This window comes from Mustela nigripes, chromosome 12 (genome assembly GCF_022355385.1).
Source record: "Mustela nigripes isolate SB6536 chromosome 12, MUSNIG.SB6536, whole genome shotgun sequence".
Classification (NCBI taxonomy): Eukaryota; Metazoa; Chordata; class Mammalia; order Carnivora; family Mustelidae; genus Mustela; species Mustela nigripes.
The window spans coordinates 21,029,087-21,040,838 of record NC_081568.1 but is presented as its reverse complement, the minus strand read 5'-3'; the positions used below and the strand labels follow the sequence as shown (position 1 = coordinate 21,040,838).

The following is an 11,752-nucleotide window of genomic DNA, read 5'->3' as shown; positions in this document are numbered from 1 at the left end:
AGAGGAAGAGGAGAAATAGGAGGAGGAGGAAGAGGAGGAGAAGAAACACATTATAGAAGTTGACAAATTGTGTGCAGAAAACAGTGTTATTTAAAATATATAAGCACATATATATATGTGTATATTAATAAATACACTACTTTTATTGGCCTTAAAGACTTTAGGAAAACTCAGTATAATCTTTAGTATACCATAGGGCTTAATTTTTTTCAAACATTTAGTATTTTAAATTACAAATATCTTCTCAGTATATGCTGCAATATATGTGATGTTAAAGTCAGCTGTTAATTTCCTGTTTACTTGTGCTACACAGGTGTCCTTACATAGCCAGGTGATACATGAGGTTTTAATGATAGCTCACTGATGTAACAGGGAAAAATAATGTATATCTAACATATTATTTCTAAAATTTTAGTAACATTTAGAAAAGTTTTATAGTTTACAGGTTATGTGAAAATGAAATACAACATGATAAACCACTTTTCTTCCTCTAGTCCTCAGGGGCATCAGACAATATACTGAATTTGATATCCTGCTGAAGCTGTTTATAATGAGGACTTACTACTGCCTATCACTATTCATCTGGACCTATATGTCGCACATAGTTGATGCTATCCCACTACAAGAAAAAGCTAACAGTGATTTACCAAGCAAAAGGGTAGTGGATCTGACGAAAGATGATGGTAAAATATTACATCGCACCAAGCGTGGCTGGATGTGGAATCAGTTCTTCTTGTTGGAAGAGTACACAGGTACAGATACACAATATGTTGGCAAGGTAAGAAAAGAAATTAAAAAATGGTAGCAATGTAGTCGGTTTTATAGCAACTTCCTGTGCTGATTGTTTAAAACAGTGATTATTTCAAAGTATCTGACTAATTACGATGTTCAGAAGGCATAATATTGCAAATGTTCGTAGCAGGGTAGAATGGGGAATGTGATTTATTCAGGTAGCTAAGTGCAAGTCAGTATCCATAGTGAGCCTCAACATAAAACATCACCTGTGGACTTGATTCATTATTAATCGGCTACATATGACTTAATTTTATGTGTGTGCATTTAGAAGATTTTAAAAGCTTTCTTCGAAATTTAACATCATGTAAAATAATAACTTAGAGTGCTATGTTAAGGCAAAAAACCACAAAAATATAGTCAAAAATTATATTGGTCCCTACTAATGAACAATTTATCTTAAGTTGAATAGTAAGCAGTGTATGAGAGTAAGTACAAATACTTCTATCTAGATGGTCTGTTTCTTAGTCTCAGTCGAACTGAACTACTTCCTGCCTGTAAGACAGACCAAAGAACTCAAGGAGAAGAAAGAAAACAGAAGTAGAAAGAAGGCAATACCTTTGGGATGAGCTGTCCTAGTAGCAGCAACAGGAGCTCATTAGCAGTCTGGAACAAATGGCGATAGAGAAGACGTAACTCTCCCTTATATTCAACTTTGAGAAAACACATTCACAATATTTGTCTTCCTGCTTCTTCTCCGTCCCAAAATAGAGGGCATGATCTTGCCAGTGTCCAGAATTTTCTCTTATCCATCTTCGCCTTACCAGTTTCACTCATACCATTCTGTATACAGGACAATTCCTTGTTCACGTCATTGTCCCACATACGTGCCTAACTAATGCTCAGATATTTTCACATTCTAAGAATAAAACGAAATAAACAGTGATGAGTGCTAACACTGCCCTGAAATCATATATATTGTTTTCTTGATTCTTTGTACATGATGCTAGAAGTGATTGGGATGGTCTGAGTATTTTTTGACGTATTGTCAACACAAGGCAGAGAAGATAGAACAGGCCAAAAATAAAAATATAAAAAGTACCTGATATCACAAAGTCATGGCTCTTCCTTTTAAGCCAGAAATACATTTATTCTGTGAAATTGCCAAAATCTTGATTTAATTTTTCATTTTGTGTGTGTGACAGTATTTTTTCAAACATAGCTTTTTATTGGAAGCCTATTATTTCCTCTTCTTTTGATATCTGTCTCCCCTGGTTCCATAGGTCATATTCATTTTGCCCCACAGAGTTCACTTGCTGATTCCTTTTTCCCTCTTATTTCTCCTCAGGTTAGTCATAGGGCATCCCCCTGCACTCCTCATTTAACATCACTTTCCACACTATAGTTAATAACTAACATCAGGATATTTCAAGTTCAACTGACAAATGTTTGTATCTAAGGACTTGAAATTGCCTTGTGATTTTTCTAAGGCAGTGTATAAAGGACACATCAAGTTCATGAGGTCTCACATAGAGGGTTTTATCCTTGGAGATTCACAGATGCAGAAGAACAGCCACGGATAAAGAGAGATACTCAGTCACAAGGCGATCAAGGCTCTACTGCAGGCTTTTAATTTTAGCTATCAACAAAAATGCTTCTTTCTAAAAATTGAGTGTGCATTGATTAACAGACACCATTATTGCACTGACATTTTAAAATATACACTAAGCTTTGGATCTTTTTGTACCATCCTGCTTATTTTTAATTAGTTCAATAATCTGTCAAAAATAGTTACTAAATGCGTGCATAGTTTTATTTAATTAGTCTTCATAAAATATTTTATCACTTGTCTTTGGAAAATAACCTTTTTTTTTTTTTTAAATCCATGGACAAGTTAAGGTGTCAGATTTCTGTGCCTGCTATCCTTGACAACCAGATTATGAACCAAAAGTGCAGCACCATTATAATAATCAGAATTTTTGTGAAATGAAGATAGTCAATCCCAAACTGTGTCAACTATTTTCAAATTATACTCGGAAAGAAACATGTATATATGAAAGAGAAACTTCAACAAATAAAACGCATACACTTCTTTTTGAAACAAAAAAAACAAAACAAAACAAAAAACAGGATTTCTCTATTTTGTATCAGGGCCTTGTCTTAGATTTGCCATGCACCAGATAGTTAGTTCAGATAAAAGTAGGCTTCCAAGGACCTCCTAGGATTCATTAAGTTCTTAAGGGTCTATGAACTCTCCTAATCTGTTCTTTTAGTTTCTGACCTCATTATTCATTTGCATATGCAGAAACTAACTAGGCCTTTGCCCTCAACTTGGTCAAACATATGAGTTCTCTGGAGGATTTAACTTTTTGAACGCCAAACAAATTATTTTCTTTTTGATCACGCTACTCTGTTTCCCTCATTTTCAAGGACCCACACAACATTGGCTACCTTCATGTGATGTAAATACCTACCATATTTACCATGCACCATGATTCAAAGAGAATATGTAGCTTCTGATGTAAAGAGATTTTCATATTTTTTCTTAGTTTTACAGAAGGTTGGTATTGCAGACAATGTTAAGACTTCTTTTAATTTATAGGTGATATAAAATTGTATAAAGTTGGAAGGATATATAATCCTTGGATGTAAAATTTAGGGTTTGATTCTAAATTTAAAGGAAGGAGTTTTAAAACAAATAATAAAGTAGTAGCAGCAAAATTTAATAAAATATACTTGTGCGTGCACTGAAACACGAAATTTACAAGGGTCAGTCTTGATTATGCCATTCAGTAACTGTGCAGAACATTAGAAGTTAATTAAACTTTCCAAACCTCAAATTCTTGTTAGGTTAAATTGTCACTGAGATTTCTTTAACTCCAAAATTCTGATGTATTCTAGGATTATGGATGCAACTGCATTTGAGGGCAAGAGCAGCTAGTATAAATTTAATCAAATTTGCATGTGGATAAATCCAAGGAGGTGAGATTGCATATGGCAGGTGTGCATGTGAAACACACATGCAAACACACAAACACACACACACACAGAGACTAGCCTAACACGATGAAGTTAGATCACTACTGTAAAAGGCCCAGAATTCCATGCTGAGTTGTTTTTACATACAGCAAGGAAAGTGAGTCCTATTGAAAGTTTTTGTACTTATTTTCAATGTATCACAAGTATGGAATGCTTAGTTTGCTTTGGTGTCAGGATGGACTGGAGAAGCAACAAAATGAATAACAATGATATTTTTATAAGAAAAACTAGGGAATATTTCTGTATGTCATTTCAGACTTTTGCAATACAGGACAGAAAATTGAGGCATGTTGAAATTAAGAGTAATTTTTGTATTTTAACTATACTGGATTTAAAATTAAAAAAATAAATTGCGAGTAACTTTGGTTTTCCACAATAATGCAGTCTGAAGTTTGGTTGCTCGTTGTTGATGGAAGCTATCAGAGATTTATTAATTCTGTTTTTTGTAATGAGGGAACTTCTTGGTTCTTACTTAAGAGGACTACAAAGTTATGACAATTGCCATATAGTTTCCCTGTGATTTGAATAGAGACATGTGACTGAATTACTTAGCCAAAAGAGTAATACTGCTCAAGAGAAGAATTTAAATAAATTTAATAAGAAGCATAGCAAAGGCTCCTACCATTCTGTTAGAGAAACTTCATATACATTTGATTTCTTACACATTAGATCTAGATCCTGAGAAATTGTTCTCAGGACAATCCTGAGTTGTCATGGATTAATAATTAACTGATCATATGCCTATTATGGAGAATTGATATTGGATATCTAGTTATTAAAGCACATTTATCATGCAGAGAGATACCAAACTTACAGATATAATGTTTATTCCTTTTAAAGGAAAACATTAGCATTCATAAAATAATTTGAAATATCAGCTTAATTGACCATTACATTTCAATTCAAGGCATTAGCTTTGCTCAGAGAAATCAACATCATGCCGTGGAACTGTCTATAACTAGGCACCATTCAAATACAATATATTTTTTATAGAGTTAACTCTACATTTTTAATAGTGTTAATTCAAAAACTTTTACTGTTCCAGAGCTGAAAACATCAAGAGTGTAATTACAGAATCCTAGAATGGAAGAGGACTTTTAACATTTATCAAGATCTTGGTTACAACTGGGTACAACTGATTTAGGAGTTAACTAAAACAAAGGGAAACACAGGTACCAACAGGAGAGCAAATAGGAGTCTGATTTCTAACAGACTGAGTGATGAACCTCTCTTTTGTACTTACGGTTATTGACATATGCACTAAATATTGATATTTCTCCAAAGCATACATAAAATAATGTTGTTGGACAGGCAGTGTTCTCTTATGCTTTCAGAAAATGGCAGGTTGATGTGTACAGAAACAGAATTAAAGTCTCAAAGTTCCTGAAGGATGTTTGATAAATTTTTATAGTATATTACAGTGTTTTTCAGAATCTAAATAAATTACAAAGCTTCAGTTGGGCTTCGATACTTGTGGTAGCTGTTTCAGATTTATGGGCACATTGTATCCCAAAAATGCTCTTTCTTGGTTAGTTGTTTAAAGCTAAAAACACATGAGAAAAATATTAAGCATTAAGTCTAGGTTTTCTGGACAGTCTACAAAGGCTTATTTCACACTGAGCTCTCTAAAACTTTGCTTTTCAAATAGAGTGCTGTCATTTAATTCTGACTGCCAATTTCCTTGCTGCTAGCACTCTATCACCACTTCACTGAGCCACTGTGTTAGCGCACTAAGTGGACTTTTTAGTTGACTTCATTATTTTGCAATTCTTAAAAACATACAACACACTCTTTGTTTCTTTCTTTCTTTCTTTCATGTTATGTGAGTCACCATACAGTACATCATTAGTTTTTGATGTAGTGTCTCTTGCATGATGCCAATCTCCAGGTCAACCTATCTATAGAAAAATAACCCAAATTCACTTAAGTAGAATCCCCAACACTGGATATCGTCCCTACAACTGTGGTTTTAGCTCTGGGCAAAGGAAAATCTTTTCTCTTCCATATGCTTGACTTCTAATTTATCAGGGTCACAGACCTTTTTCAGAGAGTATCTAAGCTCTTTTTCATAATTTCATCTCTTCTCCTTGCTTTCAGTCCTACCTCAAGTGAGTCCTCATACCAAATGCCCACTGTCATTCTCCCCAGCTAGAATTTCCCGTCAAAGTTATACTACCTCTCAACTTATTCAAGGCATAATTTTAATTATTTTGGTCTAATATTTTGCCATCTAGAATCTGTGAATTTGGGGCTCTGAATCTGTGTTGGATTTCACTTTTTCTTACCCAAAATGTTTGACTTAATTATTTATTTACTCAAAATTAATATTCAGTTGCTCTCAATATATCTCTATTGGCCATTTATTACTCTGGGTCCTGAGGTATTGACACTACAAAACACTAAAAGAGCAGAGAAAGTTAAAAAAATAAAAAATCCCACTTTCCTGATACATGTTGCACCAAGGTCAATTTCTTTCCCGTATTGCCATTATACTTGGGGCTCCTAATTGCAACCCAAGATCCTCCCATTTTACTCTCTATGCCCTCAAACAGCACAAACTTGAGAATCCCTTTTACTTCAAAAAAATCTCTATGTCCTTAATATAGATAATTTTAAACAGGCATTAAGAATTAAAAGATAAGGGGTGCCTAGGTGGCTCAGTGGGTTAAGGCCTCTGCCTTCAGCTCAGGTCATGATCTCAGGGTCCTGGGATAAGCCCCACATCGGGCTCTCTGCCCAGCATGGAGCCTGCTTCCTCCTCTCTCTCTGCCTGCTTCTCTGCCTACTTGTGATCTCTGTCTGTCAAATAAATAAATAAAATCTTTTAAAAAAAATTAAAAGATAAGATTAAATAAATTCTGACTTTGATTAAGGAACTGTAACTACTTCTAGAAAAGTTTATATTTAAAATTTAAGTAAAATTTTTTTTCTGGAATATAGCAACTGTTAAACCATTCAAAAAATATTAGAGTATGGCAGAAAATATCTATTAGTAAGATTGCCAAATATATGTGTGATTTTTTTCCTGATACCTTCCACCAATTTCAATGCTTTTGAACTATTTCTAATATTTCAACATTCTCTTGCTCTACTTTAATACTTGTAGAAGATCATATCTACCCTTGTATATCCATCAGTGTTTCAAAAAGAAAAAAATAAGTAAAAGGAAGAAACTTAAAAAGAAGTAATAGCATCTCCAGGATGGTCTAGAGGGAGGATTGTGAAAAAATATTTAAGCACAAACATCATCTATTATTACCATTATTATTATTATTATTATTATTATTATACAAGTAATTTGTGCTCCTTACAATGAACTAGGTCCATAAAACAAAAAATTAATGTAAAACATATCAAAGATTAACTATAATCACACTACGAAGATAAGATTAAAATGATTACATTTTTGTTTATTTTCTTGTTACATATATTAATACTGTAGATTTTACATTACTTCTATATATTTTACTTTGTCTTTCTCAGTTAATTCTGTGTTTCTGCACATTGTTAAAATTTCAATGTTAGCCATATGGTTTCATATATATACAGTTTTTGATTAAATTAATTTTATATCTTTTCTGAAATTTCTATATAGAATAGTTTTACACACACATACCCTTTGGTGACGATAATTTGGTAACTGATAATTTTTAGGGTATTTTAAATTATGCTTACTAGATCACTTTGTTAACTGGAAGTGGAATTCCAAGAGTCAAAGATACCATTTTAAAGCTCTGGGTATGCACTAATCAACTGTATTTCAGAAAATTGATAACAAGTATCTTCCAAAATATGCCAACATGGGACATTATTAGTAAGCTGGATATTTATTTGTAGTTATGACTATATTAATGTGGATTTTAGATCTATGTATTATTATTCAATTAATTTTAAAAACTGACCACCTACAATGTGGGACATCAGGTGGAGTCCTAAAAATAAGAGTAAATAAAATGAACCTGTCTGGATTTTAGAAATAGATATATGTAAGTTATTGTAGATTTAGTAATCTCTATCTATAAAAAACGAAATGCTGTTATTACTGGACTGCTGGAGAAAGACTGACAGAAATCTCAGTTTAAATGAAGGATGATCCTTTTTTCCTTAAATCAATAGACTGAATTCCTAATACCTAAGTTCTACTTAGCCTAATTTAGCATTAAGATCACTCTCCAAATTAAAAATGGATGCATTGTTGTTTGTTAATTTAAGACTATCATATTTCCCTATTCCCATGAACACAGACTTTATTTTTTTTACCAGATTTTCATAAAATAACCAAACTTTGCTTGTGCAAACATTTTCATATGCTGTCCACAGTAAATCAGTAAATTCTAATAACTCGTATTAATAGTCTTATAGCTATGGTGGTATTATTCATGGAAAAGGACTTAGGACAAAATTCTAAAAGATGTTAAAGCTTCTTTTTTTTTTTTTTTTGAAGATTCTATTTATTTATTTGACAGAGAGAGCAAGAGCACAAGCAGGGGAGCAGCAGGCAGAGGGAGAGGGAGAAGCAGGCTCCCTTTTGAATAAGGAGCCCAATGTGGGGTTCTATTCCAGGACTCTGGAATCTTGACCTGAGCCAAAGGCAGACTTTTAACTGACTGAGGTGGTTAGGTTTCCCATGATCAGGACTCCTTACACTGATTTCATACTGTAATTGAGGTTATTCTAGATATGTTATTGAATATACACTTAGTGGAATTCCCTGGGTAAATATCCTATTTCAGAGCCATCTTTTTTTAGGGATATGATTACAAAAAATCATCATACTCAGGCCTTTACATGAACAGAGACACAAAAATGAGTTCAAGATCAAAGAATAAGTGACTTGGTAAATCTAAGGGGAAAGGGGCCTTTTTTTCCCCCCTAAAAATGGAAAGGGATATATTTGTAGGTGGCAATTTTGTGGAAGTTTTAGCTTCTTCAATGGTTTCTATAACAATAGCTTTTCTTGAAAACTTAAAAGATTCTTCCACAGTTTATGTTTTATTGATCTTCCTCTATAAACAGTAAGATCTATTGCTATTATGTGTTAATCGTTTTAGAAAAAAATGCACTTAAAAAAACTATTTTGCTAAATTTGTTTTACATACTTAAAAAAGAATGTGTATTGCACACTTACTGGGTATAGTATTTTGCAATCTTATGTAAACTTGATGGTATTATTCAGTTCTCTATGTTATAAGTTTTGTGTCACCTTATTCCAATACTTACTGTGAAAATTCCTCTCTTTACCTCTGTCAAGTTTTCTTTATTATTTTATGCCATTATTAGATGCATGGCCAACCATCTTTTATGTTTCTGATTAATTGATGCTTTGTTGTTATGAAATATCACTTTTTATCTTTCATAATACTACTTGCTTGAAGTTTACTTTGCTGATACAAACTTAGCCACGCCAATCATTTGTGATTATGTTTGTACAGTTTGTAATTTACATCCTTTTGCTTTCAGCCTTTTTGTACAATTCTATTTGAAACACAGGTCTTGTAAATATCTCAGAGGTGATTTGTTTGTTTTTGCTTTCCTACCATGTTTTGGGTCAATTGAGTTTTTTTTTAAATATCTGAATTTGTTCTTTACAATTCATCCTTTACCTATTATAATATAAATCTAATAAATATATATTTTAATATGCAATACAATAATCTTAGAACAATATAATTTTATTCCCTCTGTCAGTCTTTATATTTCTCATATATTTTCCATCTGTATATGTTATAAACTGTACCATATGTTGCTAATTTTCATTATTTAAGCACTTCATTATTTACTAAAAACCTAAAAAGAAAATATAATTTTGTATTATATTATATTTTACTTATGTAATTACCATTTCCAGTCAGTGCTTTTGACTCTTTCATATTGATCTGGATTTCTGCATGCTGTCATTTCCTTTCAACCTGAAGACTTCCTTTAGCATAATTTGTAGTTTGGATCTGATGGAAATAAATTTTCTCAGCTTTTTTTTAAAAATCTGGAAATATAATTATTTCATTTCTAATTTTGAAAAATATTTTAAGTGGCTATATATTTAAGTGACTATAAAAAATATTTAAGTGACTATAGATTGATCTATAACTGCTTGTTTCTTTGTTTTTTCTCTTAGCACTTAAAATTTTTGCTATATTGCATTGTGGATTTTATTACTTTTAGTAGGAAGTCAGTCATTATTCTTATCATTGTTGTCCTATATGTCATGTGTATTTGTCTCTGGTTGCTCTTAAGGTTCTGTCTGTGTCTTTTGCTCTCTTGACAGTCTGTTTCAACATGGGTTGTGCTTTGATACCTGTTTTTGTTCTGTTTTTTCCAAGATTTTATTTACTTATTTATTTAGATAGCACATGTTGGGGGGAGCAGCAGAGGGAGAGAACTAATCTCCGTGCTGATGCAAACCAGATGCATGACTCAATCTCACAACCCTGAGATTATGACCTGAGCTGACACCAAGAGTCAGATGCTTAACCAACTGAGCCACCCAGTTACCCCTAGATGTGTTTTGCTTAACCTCCTTGGGATTCACTGGCCTTTTTAGATCAGTGGGTCTTTTTTCATTAAACCTTTAAATTGGGCGCCTGGGTGGCTCAGTCGGATAAGCCGCTGCCTTCGGCTCAGGACATGATCCCAGTGTCCTGGAATCGAGTCCCGCATCGGGATCTCTGCTCAGCCAGAAGCCTGCTTCTTCCCCCCTCCCTTCCTTCCTCTCTGCCTACTTGTAATCTCTGTGTCTGTCAAATAAATAAATAAAATCTTAAAAAAAAAAAACCTTTAAATTGTATGCTCATTTTTATGATCTGCTATATATATATATATATTTATTTATTTTTTGCAGAGGAAGAACTCCAAATACAAGTATATTAGGGTGTTCCACATTTTCTCCTACATGACTGAGACTATCTTATATTTTTTTCAGTATAGTTCTATATCTGTGCTTTAATTTGGTTAATTAATTTTTAGTGTCATCAAATTTTTGTTTCTTTTGTTTCTGTGTCTAATCTACTGCTACAGGTTTTTATTACAGAAGATATAATTTCCAGTTCTAGGTTTCCTTTTCTGTTTGATTTTTAATATAATTTATGAAATCCCTTAATCATTATTTTAGTGTGTCCTATAAATTTTTTGGTATACTTATGATAGTTATTTTTAAAGTCTTTGTTAAATTTAACATCTGAGTTACTTTTACCTATTTCTATTATTCTCTTGCTATATTTTTCTGCTCTTCAAATCTATATAAAATTTAGATGACATTCTGGGTATTATGGTTAACACATCGTGGAGATTCTGGATTTTGTTTTCTTCCTCTGAAGATTGTTGAGTGTTGTCCGAGCAGGAAGTGAAATTGTGGGATTCTACTTTGATTCTATGTAGGCTTTTAAAATTTTCATGGCAGACTATTTTGTTTATTCCCTTTGTCCTGTTGTAACCCTATATCCTAGTACGTCACCCAAGCTTCTAAGTTATCACTTTTCTGCCATTTTATTGGATGTCTCAAAGTGTTCACCGAACACATTTACCTACAAGGAGCATTAATCTTAAAATCTTCATTCCTAGTATTTGGTATGGCTAAAATCGCTGCTTAATTTTTAACTTTCAGACTGTTCCTCTTCTCTGGATTCCTTAGAGTCTTAGTCTATAGATGGCCAGTTTAGAAGTCACCTACATGTTACATGTAGCATGTTTTCAAGGTTTAGGGCTTTTTGCTCTGTGGCTTTCTCTACTCCTGAATATCTTCCCAATTTTTAGCCATTATGGCATCCCTGAATCCTGACCTCGGATTCCTTAATTTGTAAAGACTGCTGCTTTCTGATTGAATTCTGTCTTCTGCATGGCACATGAAAAGCAGGATACTTGCAAGGAAAAGGGAATTAATATGTAAATCATTTTAACCCCTATTTGCTAGTATTCCTCCCAGTTTGTGTTCCTGGTTTTTACCTACTGACTGACTTTATAAAGTCTTTTTTTTTTTTTTTTTTTA

The 11,752-nt window shown here is 32.9% G+C and overlaps 1 protein-coding gene across 2 annotated transcripts in view; it reads left to right on the top strand.

Moving 5' to 3' along the window:
* Nucleotides 1-550: 550 nt before the first annotated feature.
* CDH9 (cadherin 9) overlaps nucleotides 551-11,752 on the top strand; it is a 95,097-nt gene continuing 83,895 nt past the window's right edge. Inside the window, exon 1 of one of the 2 annotated variants that reach the window (XM_059416476.1) lies at nucleotides 551-778. In XM_059416476.1, the coding sequence (XP_059272459.1) occupies nucleotides 551-778 (228 nt within the window). The remainder of the gene's footprint in view (nucleotides 779-11,752) is intronic. The other variant, XM_059416477.1, reaches the window with a different exon arrangement.